The 15,667-nt window shown below is 53.6% G+C and overlaps 7 protein-coding genes across 7 annotated transcripts; 6 read left to right on the top strand and 1 right to left on the bottom strand.

The window, feature by feature from the left end:
- The first annotated feature begins 222 nt into the window (after window positions 1-222).
- On the top strand, window positions 223-2,462 carry C7974DRAFT_360251 (ATP-dependent RNA helicase-like protein dbp5). The gene is made up of 4 exons (XM_046139686.1): window positions 223-667; window positions 717-1,199; window positions 1,246-1,684; window positions 1,735-2,462. The coding sequence occupies exons 1-4, from the start codon at window positions 435-437 to the stop codon at window positions 2,020-2,022; spliced, it is 1,443 nt and encodes a 480-aa protein (XP_045996037.1). The 5' UTR covers window positions 223-434; the 3' UTR covers window positions 2,023-2,462.
- Window position 2,463: 1 nt separating this feature from the next.
- C7974DRAFT_395730 (thioredoxin-like protein) lies at window positions 2,464-3,546 on the top strand. Its single transcript, XM_046142008.1, has 3 exons — window positions 2,464-2,846; window positions 2,915-3,180; window positions 3,237-3,546. The coding sequence occupies exons 1-3, from the start codon at window positions 2,588-2,590 to the stop codon at window positions 3,432-3,434; spliced, it is 723 nt and encodes a 240-aa protein (XP_045996036.1). The 5' UTR covers window positions 2,464-2,587; the 3' UTR covers window positions 3,435-3,546.
- Window positions 3,547-4,488: 942 nt separating this feature from the next.
- On the bottom strand, window positions 4,489-6,294 carry C7974DRAFT_376793 (uncharacterized protein; the record flags this gene model as incomplete). The annotated part of the gene is made up of 3 exons (XM_046140301.1): window positions 4,489-5,275; window positions 5,324-6,114; window positions 6,244-6,294. 3 exons carry the CDS (start codon window positions 6,292-6,294, stop codon window positions 4,489-4,491), a joined length of 1,629 nt encoding a protein of 542 aa, XP_045996035.1.
- A 3,701-nt stretch (window positions 6,295-9,995) lies between these two features.
- Window positions 9,996-10,642, top strand: C7974DRAFT_196950 (uncharacterized protein). The gene is made up of 3 exons (XM_046136718.1): window positions 9,996-10,251; window positions 10,313-10,443; window positions 10,495-10,642. Exons 1-3 carry the CDS (start codon window positions 10,093-10,095, stop codon window positions 10,586-10,588), a joined length of 384 nt encoding a protein of 127 aa, XP_045996034.1. The 5' UTR covers window positions 9,996-10,092; the 3' UTR covers window positions 10,589-10,642.
- A 247-nt stretch (window positions 10,643-10,889) lies between these two features.
- Window positions 10,890-12,254, top strand: C7974DRAFT_196922 (uncharacterized protein). The gene is made up of 2 exons (XM_046136717.1): window positions 10,890-11,154; window positions 11,213-12,254. The coding sequence occupies exons 1-2, from the start codon at window positions 11,002-11,004 to the stop codon at window positions 11,960-11,962; spliced, it is 903 nt and encodes a 300-aa protein (XP_045996033.1). The 5' UTR covers window positions 10,890-11,001; the 3' UTR covers window positions 11,963-12,254.
- Window positions 12,125-13,230, top strand: C7974DRAFT_196919 (smr domain-containing protein). Its single transcript, XM_046136716.1, has 3 exons — window positions 12,125-12,323; window positions 12,370-13,131; window positions 13,189-13,230. Exons 1-2 carry the CDS (start codon window positions 12,287-12,289, stop codon window positions 13,122-13,124), a joined length of 792 nt encoding a protein of 263 aa, XP_045996032.1. The 5' UTR covers window positions 12,125-12,286; the 3' UTR covers window positions 13,125-13,131; window positions 13,189-13,230.
- A 547-nt stretch (window positions 13,231-13,777) lies between these two features.
- On the top strand, window positions 13,778-15,423 carry C7974DRAFT_196904 (uncharacterized protein). Its single transcript, XM_046136715.1, has 2 exons — window positions 13,778-14,410; window positions 14,457-15,423. The coding sequence occupies exons 1-2, from the start codon at window positions 13,853-13,855 to the stop codon at window positions 15,405-15,407; spliced, it is 1,509 nt and encodes a 502-aa protein (XP_045996031.1). The 5' UTR covers window positions 13,778-13,852; the 3' UTR covers window positions 15,408-15,423.
- Window positions 15,424-15,667: the final 244 nt, after the last annotated feature.

Below are 15,667 nucleotides of genomic sequence, written 5' to 3'. Positions count from 1 at the left end.
AGGTATTCTATGGAGTTTTTGAGTATTTCCCCCACTTAAATGTTGTGTGGTGTACTTGGCTTATATTCTCAGTTCGCCATTTATTCTGCAACATGAAAGCCATGGTCCACATCTGCTCCATCGCAGCAGCTGCTGTCTGCAGCCTTGTCGCCCAACGTAGTTAGCGCGCTGCCCCCGCGATGAGCGCACCGGCACCACGCTTTTGTTCACGCAGCTTTGACCCGCCCAAACAACCACGCTTTCATTGATACCCACGCCACACCCGCCCGCTTTCTCTGAGGCTCTTTGAGGCTCTTCCCGCCGCCAACGCCACGCAATTGCCTTGTTCGAGCGACTGTTGGAGCCCGCCAGCCCTTTTCAGTGCGCCCGCCCCCACCGCCGCCTGCGACACTCGCAAACAGACGCGTTCGACCACAGCACCCCTACCCCCCACCATGTCGTCCACCGAAGAACCCACCGCAGCACCTCCGGCCGATGCGACGCCAGCAGAGGAGACGCCAGCGGAGGAAAGCTCGCTCGCAGAAGCTCAGGCCGACGGCAGTGGACCCCCCGGCAACGGCTCTACCATGGTCGAGACCGAGTTCAACGTCGAGGTGAAGCTCGCAGATATGCAGGCCGACCCAAACAACCCTCTGTTCTCTGCCCAGACATTCGAGCAGCTCAGGCTGTAAGTTGGCGAAGATCCACCTCTTTTCACCGTGAACTAACTTGGGCAGCTCGGAGGACCTTCTGCAGGGCATTCGTTCGATGAACTTCCGCAAGCCATCCAAGATCCAGGAGAAAGCCCTGCCGCTGCTGCTCATGGACCCGCCCACGAACATGATCGCGCAGTCGCAGTCCGGAACCGGCAAGACCGCTGCCTTTTCTCTGAACTGCCTGTCGCGTGTCGACCTCGGGCAGCTGAGGCCACAGGCTCTGGTTCTGGCACCAAGCCGAGAGCTCGCTCGCCAGATCTTGGGCGTCATATCACACATGGGCCAGTTTATGCAGGGTCTGAAGACAATGGCGGCGATCCCTGACCCATCGAGACGTGGCCAGAAGTACGGAGCGCACATCCTCGTTGGCACACCCGGAACTGTTACAGATATGCTGAGAAGGCGGTTGATCGACGCCACGGGCATCAAGATCTTGGTCCTGGACGAGGCCGACAACATGCTTGACCAGCAAGGCTTGGGCGAGCAATGCACCCGTGTCAAGACGTCAGTATCTGCGCATATCATTCACTCCTCATACTGACCAACGTAGGATGCTTCCCAAGGACTGCCAGACAGTACTGTTCTCTGCGACCTTCCCCCCGAACGTCATCTCGTACGCCAATCGCTTCGCGCCGAAAGCCAACGTCCTCACCCTGGCCCATGAAGATTTGACGATTGAAGGTATCAAGCAGCTTTACATCGATATCGACAAGGACAACGACAAGTTCGGGACGCTGCTGAAATTCTACGGCCTCATGACCCAGGCCTCGTCAATCATCTTCGTCCGAACCCGCAGGACCGCCGAAGAGCTCGAGCAACGCATGGAAGCGGAAGGACACAAGGTTGCCCAGCTCAGCGGTGGTCTGGAAGGCCCGGACCGTGACAGGATCATTGACCGTTTCAGGTCGGGTGAGGCCAAGGTGCTGATTACGACGAATGTTCTCGCACGTGGGATAGATGTGCAGTCCGTGACAATGGTCATCAACTACGTAAGTTACGAGCTCACAGCTGTGCTATACATGTTACTAACATGTCCTAGGACGTTCCCACTATGGCTAATGGCATTGACGCTGATCCCGAGACGTATCTGCACCGCATCGGACGTACCGGACGATTCGGCCGTGTCGGTGTCGCTCTCACCTTTGTGCACGACAAGCAGAGCTGGTCGCAGCTGAACGCTATCGCAACGTACTTCAAGACCGACCTTGTGCCTATCGACACGAGCGACTGGGACGCTGTCGAAGAGCTGATCCAGAAGGTCGTCAAGAGCTCGCGCGCTGGCAAGACCACCCAAGAGATGAACGAGATCGTCAGTGGAGACGCTTGAATGGCCGCACCGGAGACCTCCAGAAGCATCAAAGCATACCGATAGGGGCTTTCACGACGACGACAACGATATATGAGCATGTGAAGACGGATGATACACTACTGCGTTGCATGTACAACGGTGGAGGCATTGTTCCTCGGCGAGCATGGATGGACCACAAAGGTCAGGAAAATAGACACGATACATGTAAATCTTGAGATACCCACAGAGACCGTCTTGAGGCCTTCGTATGTAGTTCGAGACTCGTCTGCTTTGTGATTCAATCTCAGCCTCCATCGTACGAAGCACAATCGGTGTATTTCGGCGTACTTGCACAACAAGGTAACCTTTCGGGTCTAAACACATCCACCATCCGAAGGCAGCCCAATCCAGCATCTACGCCGCGCAGACGACGAATAACGTCATCGCGCACAGACATGCGCCGCAGTTCGTCCGCTGCGACCGAGGCTTCGACTCGTAGACCCCGACGAATCGCAAATCGAGCCAGTGCATTTCGTAAGCTGGGTAATACAGACTTGGCCCAGAAGCAAGATATTGCGGCCCTGTACGCCTAATTCGGATCGTGATGGGGGGGTTTCGCAGGATTTCACATGACATGATCCGAGCGGCGAAGTCTAGTGCCCCGCGCATCGCGACAGGTGTGCGACGAGGCGCGCAAGAGCGACAGTTTATAACAACACGATCCTGCCGTACAGTATCTACATTTACGCGCCGAACCCTGAGCATCACTCCTACACAACCAGCTAGACGCACTTTCTGGAACACCAGCAACGACACAGACATGGCATCCGCAACTACCTTCTTCGACTTCAAGCCCAAAGACAGTACGTCCCCGCCCCCTCCTGCACATAACAGCTTCCGCCCACGGCCAGACCCGACTAACTCCTCCCAGAGCGCGGTGTCGAGTACCCGCTGTCGAAACTGAACGGCAAAGTCGTGCTCGTCGTCAACACCGCGTCCAAGTGCGGCTTCACACCGCAGTTCGCCGGCCTTGAGAAGCTGTACAAGGACCTTAAGGCGCAGTACGCCGACCAGTTCGAGATCATCGGCTTCCCGTGCAACCAGTTCGGCGGCCAGGACCCCGGGAGCAACGACCAGATCCAGGAGTTCTGCCAACTCAACTACGGCGTCTCGTTCCCCATCCTGGGCAAGATCGATGTACGCACTCCCCTTCTCCCGCGAAACCACAAGACTCCAGCTAACGCGCCCTGCAGGTCAACGGCGACGGCGCAGACCCCACCTTCGAGTGGCTCAAGAACGAGAAGGCCGGCCTCATGGGCCTGAAGCGCGTCAAGTGGAACTTTGAGAAGTTCCTTGTTGGCAAGGACGGCAAGGTCAAGGGCCGCTGGGCCAGCACCAAGAAGCCCGAGGACCTCAAGGCCGACATCGTCAAGGAGATCGAGGCGAAGTAGGCTTGCTGCTGTGCAGTGCAGAGGGACAGCGGAGGGCGCGGAGACGGCGTGAGAGCCGAACTATGATACCACAAATTGCATAGGAAGGGATAAATGACATACATGTTAATGATGGTTTTCTGATGCACGACGTGACTTGTGGTCTTTGGGGATGTCTCGGTGAAGATGCATGGACGGTACGCACTTGCGTGTCTTGAGATCAATGCGTTAACCCACTATAAGCGTCTGAGACTGTGATGCACTCGTAGTCATTGGAGTGTCGCAACGCGGGGTATTGCTTGTCGCATGGCTTGCACAGCTGGCCGGCTTCCTGCTGACCTGAGGTAAAGAGAATCGATAGCTCCCACGTGCTGAAGCGAGAGCTTCTAGGCACAATTAATTTCGACGCACGTGGTAATTGGAACAAGCACCGCGCGCCGGTCGTCGTCATCGCGCGCGAGTAAACAGGTAGAGTACGATAATTAATGTGACAACAAAAGCGCAGTGTCTTGTACACAAACCCGTTTTGAACGGAATTAACTACACAACTTTGATACGAGATGCGGTCCCTTTTGAAGAGGACAAACAAATCAGTAACATTACATGACAATCACTCCATGTGATCTTTCCAACAGCTACATACAATCTCAAAACAAGTAACCATAAACTCCAGTAAGCATCAATGTGAGCCAAATTTCAAGAATCACCCATGTCTACACTCATGCCATTCCTGATGCAATGAGCGGGACCACCGTCCCTCTACCCCGAAGGGCAAGCTAGCTCTCACGCAGCGCGTTCAAGCAGTCCGGCTGTCCATGGTATCCAGTCCACGGCAGGGACATATCCTGTGGGCAATCCTCCAGGGAAGGGCATCCATCCGGCATGTGGGAAGTCAACATCCGCAGGGGCGGGAGATCCATCCAGGCATGTGGAGTAAGCTATAAGATGCCAGGCACGTAGGGTACAAACATGCCAGGCAGTTGGGAAAACAAGAATGTCGAGAAGATCCGGAGCGCGAAACAAACCTTACTCAGGCGTCGAGCAGACCAGAGTCTACTGATGTTGTGAGCTTCATTCAGCCGCCGTAGCTGCTTCTGAACTTGGTGCTGATCTCGTGCAGAGCCATGACGTCTTGGCTAAGCTTCAGATCGTCGGACAGCTCATCAGGGCCAGTGAGGTTGGTGAGGAAGTCGATGATGTGTTGCTTCTTGCTCACGAAGTCCTGGGCGAGCTGGTCGCGGCGCTGCTGCAGCTGTTGCTCAGCAGTGAGCTTAATGACCTTCTGGCGCTTCTCGACCATGTCCTCTGTTGCCTTACGCTTACGAGACACAGGCTTGCGCAGCGCGTGACCCTGCATTGTAGGTGGGGAGGGTTCAGTGGTTGGACCTTCGAACTGGTGGACGCGCTTCATGTGGTCGAAGAGGTTGTAACGGCGAGGGAAGCCGTGACCTGGCACAGCGCGCTCACAGTCTTGGAAGTGGCAGAGGTGGGGCCTGGCACCGTGTCCGTGCATGCCGTGGGCCTCACGCTCGTGGCGGAGCAGGCATGCGGTGGAGGAGAATTGGACGCCGACACAGGTCTTCTTGTTGCAGCGGAATGGCTTCAGGTGCGAATCGACGTACTTGTCGTAGTTGCACTTCAGAGGTGTGGGCTTGTGGGTGCAGCCAGGCTTACCCTCCTCTGGGCAGTGGTATTTACCGTCCTTGTCAGGGCCTTGCTGGTAGAGAATGTGGCTACGAGCAACCTTTGTGCGCTCTTCCTCGAGCGTAGCTTCAGTAGCGTCAATGGGAGACTGTACTTCCTCCTGACCGCTGAGGGACTGTGGTGCAAGAGAGGTGTTGGCGCTCTCCTCGGTATCGTTCCTACATGCTGTTAGAGATCAAGCTGACACATGATGGTATGCTGCCTACCTCTGCTCAACGTATTGTGACTGTGTTTGCTCAGACTCGACAGATTGAGGCAGCTGTACGCTTGTTGTGCTTGGGGAAGCGACAAATGCACTGAACCCTACATCGTTGGAGGAAGCACGTCGCGATGCTCCATGTGCAGTGTAAGATGATGAGCTGCGTACGGTCGTAGGGCGCGCGCTGCTCCATTGCTGAATAGGCGCTGCTGTGTTGAACATTGTCTCATTCGAGTCTGTGGGGTAGGATGTGAAGTTATATGAGACGTTCTGGAATTGCGAATGGACGGGACCCCAGATGTTGACTGCGGACGTGGGGTTGAATCGCGAGGCGGTCGACGTCGAGTATAGGGGAAAGTCCTGCCCAGTAGAGTAGTTAGCAAATCCCATGGATCCTTCCTGGGCGTCCCAGGCAGCGGGAAGTTGCATCTGGTTCATGTCCTGGAAGGCGTTGTAGCTATCTGAGCTCATTGACGGCGAGTAGATGTCGCCGCTAACAAGCTGTGCACCCATCGTGCTCTGGCTCTCCTGGGGGTAGAGCTGTGGTCTCTTGGTTCCGCGCTGGCTTGCGCTAGTCTGGCTCTGGTATGCGCTGTCCATGCTGCACTGGGAGGCAGTGTCCTTGAAGTCAAAGAGTTCAGTGCTGTGCATGTCCTGGAAGTCTGAAGAAAAAGAAAGGTCCTGTCCAGAGCCAGGGGGTGTAGGGATGTCTTTTCTCCACTCGGTGATGTTGGAAATATAGAAATCAGCCTCCGGTGGTGAGTCGAAGAGTGATACGCTGAACGCAGGGGTTAGTGCCTAAACCAAATCGCAGTGTGTAGAAAACAGATTCGTAACAAATGAAAGCGCCGTGTTAGTGCTCCAGAGCCCAGTCTGCAATCAATGTTAGTATACATTTGGGTCACGTAGTGTGGAGAGAAGACGCACCAAGTGCAGGCAGCGTCGTGGAGTGACAGCCAGGTGAAGGGTCGTTGCCATGTGCAATCAGGAACCTATGGATTAGATGGTCCAGGCCTCCGTTGGTGGCTGCTCGGCAGAGCAATGTCGAAGTAGTCCAGTCAGAACAATGGTCCACGTCCGTTAAGCCAGAATTAGTGTGGGATCTGTTTTACAGATTGGCCACATCCTTCAACACCGCAACAAGTCAGTTTCAACGATCAAAAGAGGTTGGGCAGACAGCATAGGCATGCTTGAGCCTTCTGTACGTACTTTCTCCCTCTCCAAATTGTTCTCTCAAACGACACTCGGTGGTCGGTCCGTCTGCTATTTAGAATCCGTGGTGCGAATAGGACAGGCGTCCTCCATCCTGGCGGGGAAGAACCCTCATGGCATGCCGGACAGCAATAGGATCCAAGGGTTGTAAGCATTCCAGGGTCGAGAGGATCCAGCGACGGCAAAGTCGAATGTTGCAGGCTTAGTCGAACGAAAACATAATTGAACGACGTTGCTGTGGGCGATGCATGTCTACGAATATTGCTTGGCACTGCTGCGAAGCGATGTCGGATGATCCGCGGCCGGAAGCGAGAACCGCCCGGTGGTCAATCATTGAGATCCACGGCGTGTTCACCGACATTTCGAAAGCTCTAATTTTGAAGCTCCGAACTCGGTGTACCGAGAGATCGAGTTGCCGAAACAAAGAGCGCAGTGCTGCTCTGATGTTGTGTCTACGTGATGCTGAACTCCTTGGCAGAGTCCACCGGGAAATTGGTCCTCAGCCAGCCGGGGAAAGGGTGAGCAAACGTAGTTCTCCAGAGATCCATGGGAACAGGAAATCCATTGGGGGTTTGTCCGTGGTGTGGATGTCCATGTGGAGCTCCTGTAGCCTGGATTGCTAAATGGCGGCGAGACGCAAAGAAAACATCAAACGCGACATGCATACATGATTTGAGCGCAACAGAATCTTTTGAACAAAAAACAGAACAAGAAGCAAAACAAGACAGTAGGGAAAACCGTTGGGCAGTAAGTACCTGGTAAAGGCTCCGTCTGGGCTCCGAGTTGTCATCCTGAGCGAGGGCTCTGATAGATCTTGTTGATGGGGTAGAAATTTGGTGATTGCCGCACGAATCTAGTGTCGTAATAGCGGTGCAAGTGATGGCGATTTTCGTCGAGTACGGTAAAGTTGAGTTGAGAAGGGGAGGGAAGTGAGTTGAACAAATGTGGGCAGGAGATGCTGACCGGTTCGCTTCCTGGGCAGGAAGTGACAACGCAGCAGTGGTAACCAAATCCAGGCTAGCGTCCAAATTTGATACGGTGTGAGGCCATCTCACGTCCAAAATCCTGCTGCGGTCCACGGTTGTCGGCCTTTCCGGACAGGATTGGTTGCAAATTCGCGCCCGGGTCGAGGGGCAGTCACACTCTTATGACCCTGCGCGGACCGAACACGTAAGAGGGATCCCCTCTTTGCGAGAAGCGCCGCAACGGCAAGTTTTGCTCGGCGAATTGCAAGTGATGATACGGGAAGAGAGACAATCTCTTCCACTTCGAAGTGCTGCGGATCAGGGCCGTGTCGCACTTGAAGTGCTTAGGACCGCAAAGCGGAAAGGATCAACGTTGACGGACCGCCAACCGCGCCCAGGGGCATGCGGCGCGCGGTTGGCGCAAACCTACCGAGATTCAACCTTTTCCCGTTGCGCGTACGGAGGAGTTCAACACAGACTCCTTTCTCGTTCTGCATCAGATCTGCAAACACAGACGCGTGGCGGAGTAATGCCGCCGACAATTTGTGATTCAACGATAGCGATGTGGATAAGCGGGGTCTGCTGTTGCGTTACAAGGATCACTGGATCAGAGCTCACTCGAGATTGCTTTTGCTTCCCAACGGCTCCGGCACATCAAATCACGCACCGAGGCAAGAAACCGTGTTCACCAAATTACCCGGCAGCGAAGTCGTCGATGTTCACAGCGAGGCTCAATCTGACAGCGCCTCATGACATGATGGTGGCTGCAGAAGGGAACACAGCATACAACGACTAAATGGAGTACGCTTCCGATACCGTTGTACCAAGCGTCGGAGGCTGTAATTGAACAACCTCGCACGACAGGTTCAGTAGTGAAGACAGGACGTTGAAGGAAAACGGCAATGTTCCTCAGGGTCTCGTACCAGACCAATTGAGGGTACGCTCTTCTCACACTAAACTTGGTGGATCACGCTTATGTTCTAGTTCTGTTGGTATGTCAGCTTTTATTCCGCAAAGAAGGCTGTGCAAACAGATTTGTGTTTAATCAGATAGGAGCGAAAGACGTTGCTGATTTGTTTCCACAATGACCTAGTAGGCCTTCGGCTGAACTATGCTTATGAAAGGTGTATCATCATGTAAAAGGGTGTGCGTGATAGCGAAGTTGAAATTTGTAACATACCTTGTGGATGCATCAAAGATGAGTGTTGGCCGAGGCCTCGAGCAGAAGTACCTTGACCTGGAGTCAATCACAGGATGATCGACTCTCAATTGTTGCCGAGCAGTTGCCAGAGAAGGTTCGCGTCGACCCAGTCGGTCCCTGAAGATCACTGACCTGAAGCCGCGTTGCTGCCCAACTGCGAGCCTCATGAGCCGTACATAGTTGCGCGCATCCCCCAGGCGCTACTCAACCATTGCGACTCGTTCGCAGTGTCGTTGAATCATGAACAGGTGAGCATGATCGGCGGAAACCATTATCCAGCATATGTCGGACGAGCAGAGCCTGCGGAGTTGTGAAGGGTGCACATGATGGAGGTGGCTTAAGAACGCGAAGAAAATTGCAGAGAAAGATCGTGTCGCTAAGCGCTAAGCGACGGAGCTCCAACCCCCGACGGCAAGTGCCATCCCTTGGCATTCAGTGACATCATTCGCTTTCGAGAGCAAGCGATACAATTTTATCACGACTGCACCACCATAACGAATTCGCCATGATTTGAGAATCTATTGTGAAACGCGAATACTGGAACACAAGAGATGAAATCCAAGATTGCACCCGCGCAGATAAGCTTGGGGTTGGACGGCACGAGCGCCACTCGTCATCGGGAACTTACGCTTCTCATTCGTCAGATCCCCGATCGATACCTGAGCTCCATGTTGCACGTGATCCTCAAACCGTAACCATGTGCCTACATCCCACGAGTAAGCTCACGGTCGAGGGATCTAAGTTCACTCGACCCGTTCTTCTAAAAGCCATTTCGTCGACTCCAATCACATCGACGCGAACTCCGCAGTGGTAATCACTCACCGCACCATCAGTCGGGCCGGATCCGCTTCCCACATGCTTGCAAGAAGAGTTAGTGCGATCGTAACACTTGTACCAGCGCTACTCGATCTCTCGGAGGAGTCTATGAGGCTCATGTATGCTATCGAGGCCTTGTGCCAAAGCTCTGAGCCTCAGTGAGCTCAGCCCTGCGTTCGGCTCCAGGTTGATGAACCCCGGAACGGCCGCATGCGGTGATAGCCAAGGAGGATCTGTTTCCTTTCAAGCCTTTGATTCGTCGAACCTTCCGATGGTCATGCCATTGCAAAGCGTGTCAGCCATGCTCACTAACTCGAGTCGTCCCATTGTTACAGACTCAGGGTCCAACAGCGTGGGCGAGTGCGGGGAAGCGTTATACCATCATTGATTGGTACGATCACGCATCATCTGCGTAATACTTGGATGGCATGCGATCGGAGCTGCTCTCGAGGGGCTTCAGCTCAGCTCGAGAGGGGTTTATTTACTACGGCCGCTGCTCATATTGGTATCTCTAGACATCCACAGCTGCCCCTTAGTCAATTACCCCAAGTCATATAACAAGCATCCATCTTTACGGCCGATATGCCTTCGCCATTTCACCAGAAATACTCCAGCCAGAGCCACAAGGTCTTCGGAGACAACACCATTCCAGCCATGCCAGACGCCCCGAAAGACGACGCTCAGCGTCGAGGTTCAGACAGTTCGATGGCCGAACCCTCCTCTCCGGATGCACGACGCAGGGTATGTCATTCACATGATGGTTCTGGTCAAGATGTTCACGTATTGATTTGATATCTCGCAGTCATCCGCCGCCCAGCGCTTTGGCAATCTTGAGATGCTCAAACGACCTAACGACCCAGCAAGTACTGAGAGACGTTCATCATTACAGGACGCGTACGGTAAACCGGGTTTCTTGGGAACGATGTGGAACAAGTGAGTCTACCCTAAGCACATATATTAGCTGCACACTCACATTCCGCACAGCTTCACTCGCGGTCCTTCTGGAAGTCCCCCAGCGCCGAAGGTCGCTCCACCGAAGTCCTCTGAGCCCCGTGACACCACAACCCTACGCGGTTGAGAACAAACAATAGTGAATATGAGCCGTCTCAATCTCTGAGTAGAGGACGAGTTCTACCATATTTCCTTTGGCACGGACGATTTTGTGGAATGCTTTCAGCCGGCGTAGTCAATTACCATGTAAAATATATTTCACAATGAGCTCACGGAATCTCTTTTTGCACAAACAACCCTTGCGTGAAAGACTGTAAAGCCATGGTATACAGACTGTACAGAGTTGATGTTTTGAGCATTGACCAAATGTGGGGTAACAGGAGCTAACGACTGGCTCTTGTTGGAGTCGCGAACTGTGACGTTGCGTCCGTGAACATCTAAAGGTGTCAACAGAACACTCAAATCTACAACCACACCATAGATACAGCTACCAAAGCACATCGTCTGTACAGGCTCAAAAACGTAAAGCGACATCGCACAATGGCCACTGCCAGGTCCCGATCGCCGTCTGGGTTTCCCGATGCAACACCCATAAACCTGGGTCGGTTGCTGTCAAGGCTGGAGCATACTGTTCTTGTCGAGCCTTCGCCACAGCTTAGGAAGTCACCTTACGAGCGCGCGCGTGTCAGTGCTGTAAGTTCACACGCTCTACACACTATGGACTGCCAGACTGGTTGCTGACTTGGTCTAGAATATTGAACATGCACGCACTCTCCTTCTCAACCTTGAGCACTCGGCCTCCTCGCTACCCTCTAAGTCGAAGAAGTCGGCGCTGCAAGCGGATCTGCAGCAGAAACGTGAGATCATAAAGCAGTTGAACCAGCGGATATATGAACTCAATCAGCTAGATGACACAGAGTCAGAGGATTCTGTGGATTCCGACGCAGACGAGGACCAATTCCCCTCGTATGCGCCGAGGATACAGGCGAACGAGGGGCTCGACATTACGTCGAAGGACGGAGAGAGCAACGAGGCACTTCAGAATGCTGCAAGAAATTTGACTTCGCAGATTCGGCGGAGAGGACAAGCAGTAGAAGCAGAAGGAACGCAGACAGCGTCGGGAACCTCCCTGCATCCAGCCAAGGCGACTACAACGACGAGCAATACTTCGCTAGCAAATGCGGAAGCGCTGCTGTCGCATGATCGCAATGAGCAAGAGAACTTGACGGAAAGTCTCTTTCAAATGGCAAAGCAGCTCAAAGCACAGTCGATACATTTCAGTAATACCCTCGAGGGCGACAAAGGCATTGTGGACCGAGCAATATCAGGCCTGGATAAAAATCAAATCAACATGGATGCCGCCAGCCAAAGAATGGGTACACTTAGGCGCATGACTGAAGGCAAGGGCTGGTGGGATCGTATGAAGCTCTATGCAATGATCGGCGGGCTTTGGCTGCTGGCTTTTGTCATCGTCTTCGTCGGGCCCAAGATACGGTTCTGATGTTGCCGCTACACAGCCCTGGCGAGGCGTTTCTGCGACAAGATTGTTCCCCAACGCATCCCGTTCAGCCAATATCAACATTCCCAGTTACGGTGCATCCGACGCATGCACGGCCTCGTGGCCTTACCCAGTGCAGGTGCGCGATCGTGAATTGATCGCGAACCCCGGCGATCTGGGCCCTGCGCAAGCTTGTTTGCTTTGAGCCGCTTTAGCGCCGAGCCGAGCGTTGTGCTGCCATTGCTCAGGAACAGCAACACATCCTCACACCATCTACTTATACACCTTGTGCTACTTCAGACATCCTCATCGGGGTATCGCTTCAATATGGCTGCCATGGAAATGCTGTCAATGGGCGCGCGCTGTACGCTTATGACCACTCCACACCACCAGCAACTAATACCTCCCAGCGCTCAATCACTCCAACAACGATGCCGAAGCAGAATACGATCGCCTCCGTGATCTCGCCCGACAGGAAGCAGCCAAGCGCGGTTCATGCTTCGATCGCGCCCACCAGGCCTACGAATCCGGCGATGGCGCGCGCGCCCACGAACTGTCTGAAGAGGGAAAACAGCATGCTGCCAAAATGGAGCAATACAATCGCCAAGCGCGCGATTATATCTTCCGCGAGAACAATGCCAATGGTCGTGTGCAGGACGATACCATCGACCTGCACGGCCTGTTCGTCGAGGAGGCCGAGGATGTGCTCGAGGAGCGCATCAAGGCCGCCCGAAGCAGGGGTGAAGATCATCTGCACGTCATTGTAGGCAAAGGAAATCACAGCCGCAATCATGTGCAGAAGATCAAGCCCAGGGTCGAACAAGTCTGTCGCGAACTTGGCTTGCAGTATCAGACTGAGGAAAACGAGGGTCGTATCTACGTGAACCTCCAGGGCGGCGCCGTGCACAGCATGCCTCCGCCGCCGCAGCATCCGCAGTATGGTGGCGGTGGATACCCTGGGCAGCAACAGGGCGGTCAGCATGGCGGTCAGCAGCACGGCGGCCAACAACATGGTGGGCAACAGCATGGTGGGCAAAACCATGGACAGCAGCATGGCGGCCAGCATCAAAACCAGCAAAACAACCAGAACGACGACGTGGAGCAGATGGTACGGAAGGGTCTGCCAAAGCTGCTCAAGAAGTTGGGCTGCTGTAACGTCATGTAAGGCGTTGGTGAGTGCGATGATACCCTTTGTTACATTAGGAAACGCCATATATAATTGAATCTAGTGCAGACATAGTGTATACAATAATTTCCACTGGCATTGCTTTGACGTCAGCGTTTGCATACGATTTGTAGTGATGCCAACGAAAGTACGGACTAGCAATGGCTCGTGAGACGGTATTGTGCAGCCTGATGTATGTGGATACTCACGAAGGCGGTCTCACAGGTACCATGGTACTGATGACAACGGTTCCAAAACCCTCTCCCCCCCTCCCCTATCAAATCTTGACCCTGGAGTCTGGGTGGAAGGAGACGCATTTTTCGTAGTGTTCTATATCAGAACGGGTAATTGTGAGCATATGCAAAAGCGCAGCCTCTTCTCCTCGTGGCTGTGATGGCAGATCCTGGGATGTGCTGATGAATGCTGTTGGTTAGGTATTCAATATGTATTCTGTTCGTCATGATGTCCCTGATTTTGTAGTACCACGGTCCCAATTCATCCTCCAGAGGTGGAAAGCTAAGTTACGCGAGGGGCTATCTGCCTTGTGCAAAACATAAATCGTGTAAAGGGCGCTGACAACGCTCAGCTGTTCATTGTTGACCTGCGATTCGAACTTGCGGAAACGTTAATTGGTACTGAACTACGTTGACTTTCTCGTCATCCTTCCCAATTCATTTGTGCTGTCCTCCCCCTTGGGCTTTCGACAATGTCCTACCAACAACATTCATATGTCCCATCTAATGAGATGCAACATGATGCGCATCGACTACTGCCAACTGGATTCTGCGAGTATGCAACTTCTGAATATCCTACCTGACCTTTCTAAGCTAAGTGTAACTTTCAACAGTCAGAAACGGCACACGGTTGACTCGACCGCCACAGATGACTGGAGCCGAGCAAACGAGATGGATCAGCACATCATTCCACAACATAATGGTCTTCTTGTAAACCACTGGCCAGTTGAGATGCAACAGCCACATCCTCTTCCTGAGGTGGAGAACCCCCATAACTGGCAAAACATGGTTGCTGCAGCTGATCTAGATTACTCAGCGAGGCGACCGCACACCTTGGAAGCTGCTAGCCAAGCATTGCAGCCCATAGCATCTATCAGCGTGATGAAGGAAGTCGTTGTGGAAACACAGCCAGCCTTCGTTGGAGTGCAGCGATCAGCATCCATGATTGCACTACGACAGCCGTCAGTCACTACTGAGGCAACAGGGCCTTTGACGCCCGCTGTGCCAGACCAATCTTGCGCGGTTGCCATGGACCAGATAATGGCAGGAACCGTGAGTTGTGCAACCCAATTGGTTAATCAGCACTGACATTATCCAGGGAGGAGACAAATCAAGTGATAGCATAAGGTCGGAAAGAGATCTCGACATCGTTTTCCGAGATAATGCCATTCCCAAACGGCTTTCCAAGCCCAACCGCAAGGCGTCTTTCAAAAGGACCTTCGGACGCGCAGGGAGCAAGGTGTCGAACGCGGTCCTGGCAGCACTGCGTCCAAGTGTAAACGAGCCGCCAGTGAAGTTGAGGGCGGAAGGAGTCATGGCTGAGTGGCAGCTGTTTCTCTCCGAGCGTAGACACGAGGAAACTGCAATGGAAGGCGCCTTCGACCCTTTCCAACATGTGATGGAGCAAGCCATGAACCAGAAGTATAAGGAGCTCAGAGGCGAAGGTAATTTCCTGGTTGATGACGATGCAGCTGGCTCAACAGCCGCTGCTGAACCCGTTGAGCTACCAGTAGAGCAAGAAGTGCTGGCGGCCACGAATGATGAAGAGTGGACATGGGTGTCACATCTTAAGAAAGAGGAACATGTCACAGAGTTCTGTGATCCGTACACTGGCAGTGTCAAGCGAAATTCGCCGTCTGACTCTCCACGGGTCAGTACAGATTATATGATTTGCCATCCCCCCAAACCTCGGACCTATCCGGCTGGTCTCCCGTGTCCAACAAACACGACACAGTCCGAGGAGCCTGAGCCCGTAACAGACAGCCAGCACGACTCGACACCAAGTCCCAAGGCTGGACCTCAGCCCACATACTTGGGGGAGGTGAACGACAAAAGTCTCAGGACGTCCATTCCAGCATCGGAAAGGGAGTCCAGGCTTCCGAAACCCACAAGATCGTGGTCGGGTGAAGCACGTACAGCGCATCCAGTGGGGGTACCCAGGTCTCGGGCGCCGGTCAAAGGACGCCAGGATTCGGTCCAACCAGTGGCTTCTCAAGCGATGCAGACCGAGGACAAGCATGCGACGTACCAACAAGCAGACATGAACTGAGACTCTCGACTAAGCGTTCCACCGGACTCCAATCACCAGGTAGAAAGTTTGCTGTGTCTCAAGGAACCAAGGTTACGAGTCTCCAAGATTACAAATTGAGGCAAAACACGCATTCCTGAGGTCCATGATCGAGCAGTATCCCTTCCTCGGGGGACTTGTGTCAAGGCGCGATCCTCAGTTGTGATCGAATGTAAATCTGGCGACCAATTGCTTGGCTGATTTTGGGGATAGTCTTCTATCGTGTTATCGACGTGGAGAGC

This window comes from Boeremia exigua, assembly GCF_020726555.1.
Source record: "Boeremia exigua strain MPI-SDFR-AT-0100 chromosome Unknown C7974scaffold_7, whole genome shotgun sequence".
NCBI classification, from domain to species: domain Eukaryota; kingdom Fungi; phylum Ascomycota; class Dothideomycetes; order Pleosporales; family Didymellaceae; genus Boeremia; species Boeremia exigua.
Note: the sequence above shows the minus strand (reverse complement) of the source record. Positions and strands in the feature narration are given on the sequence as shown.

Excerpts from the sequence above, each read along its gene's own strand:
- C7974DRAFT_196950 (XM_046136718.1), top strand. The coding sequence starts at position 10,093 with ATGCCTTCGCCATTTCACCAGAAATACTCCAGCCAGAGCCACAAGGTC. Across the intron at positions 10,252-10,312 it reads CTCCGGATGCACGACGCAGG|TCATCCGCCGCCCAGCGCTT; the intron begins GTATGTCATTCA and ends GATATCTCGCAG. Across the intron at positions 10,444-10,494 it reads TTGGGAACGATGTGGAACAA|CTTCACTCGCGGTCCTTCTG; the intron begins GTGAGTCTACCC and ends CATTCCGCACAG.
- C7974DRAFT_196922 (XM_046136717.1), top strand. The coding sequence starts at position 11,002 with ATGGCCACTGCCAGGTCCCGATCGCCGTCTGGGTTTCCCGATGCAACA. Across the intron at positions 11,155-11,212 it reads AGCGCGCGCGTGTCAGTGCT|AATATTGAACATGCACGCAC; the intron begins GTAAGTTCACAC and ends GACTTGGTCTAG.
- C7974DRAFT_196904 (XM_046136715.1), top strand. The coding sequence starts at position 13,853 with ATGTCCCATCTAATGAGATGCAACATGATGCGCATCGACTACTGCCAA. Across the intron at positions 14,411-14,456 it reads ACCAGATAATGGCAGGAACC|GGAGGAGACAAATCAAGTGA; the intron begins GTGAGTTGTGCA and ends GACATTATCCAG.
- C7974DRAFT_395730 (XM_046142008.1), top strand. The coding sequence starts at position 2,588 with ATGGGGGGGTTTCGCAGGATTTCACATGACATGATCCGAGCGGCGAAG. Across the intron at positions 2,847-2,914 it reads CGACTTCAAGCCCAAAGACA|AGCGCGGTGTCGAGTACCCG; the intron begins GTACGTCCCCGC and ends AACTCCTCCCAG. Across the intron at positions 3,181-3,236 it reads CCATCCTGGGCAAGATCGAT|GTCAACGGCGACGGCGCAGA; the intron begins GTACGCACTCCC and ends CGCGCCCTGCAG.
- C7974DRAFT_196919 (XM_046136716.1), top strand. The coding sequence starts at position 12,287 with ATGGCTGCCATGGAAATGCTGTCAATGGGCGCGCGCT. Across the intron at positions 12,324-12,369 it reads GCTGTCAATGGGCGCGCGCT|CGCTCAATCACTCCAACAAC; the intron begins GTACGCTTATGA and ends AATACCTCCCAG.
- C7974DRAFT_360251 (XM_046139686.1), top strand. The coding sequence starts at position 435 with ATGTCGTCCACCGAAGAACCCACCGCAGCACCTCCGGCCGATGCGACG. Across the intron at positions 668-716 it reads ACATTCGAGCAGCTCAGGCT|CTCGGAGGACCTTCTGCAGG; the intron begins GTAAGTTGGCGA and ends TAACTTGGGCAG. Across the intron at positions 1,685-1,734 it reads TGACAATGGTCATCAACTAC|GACGTTCCCACTATGGCTAA; the intron begins GTAAGTTACGAG and ends AACATGTCCTAG.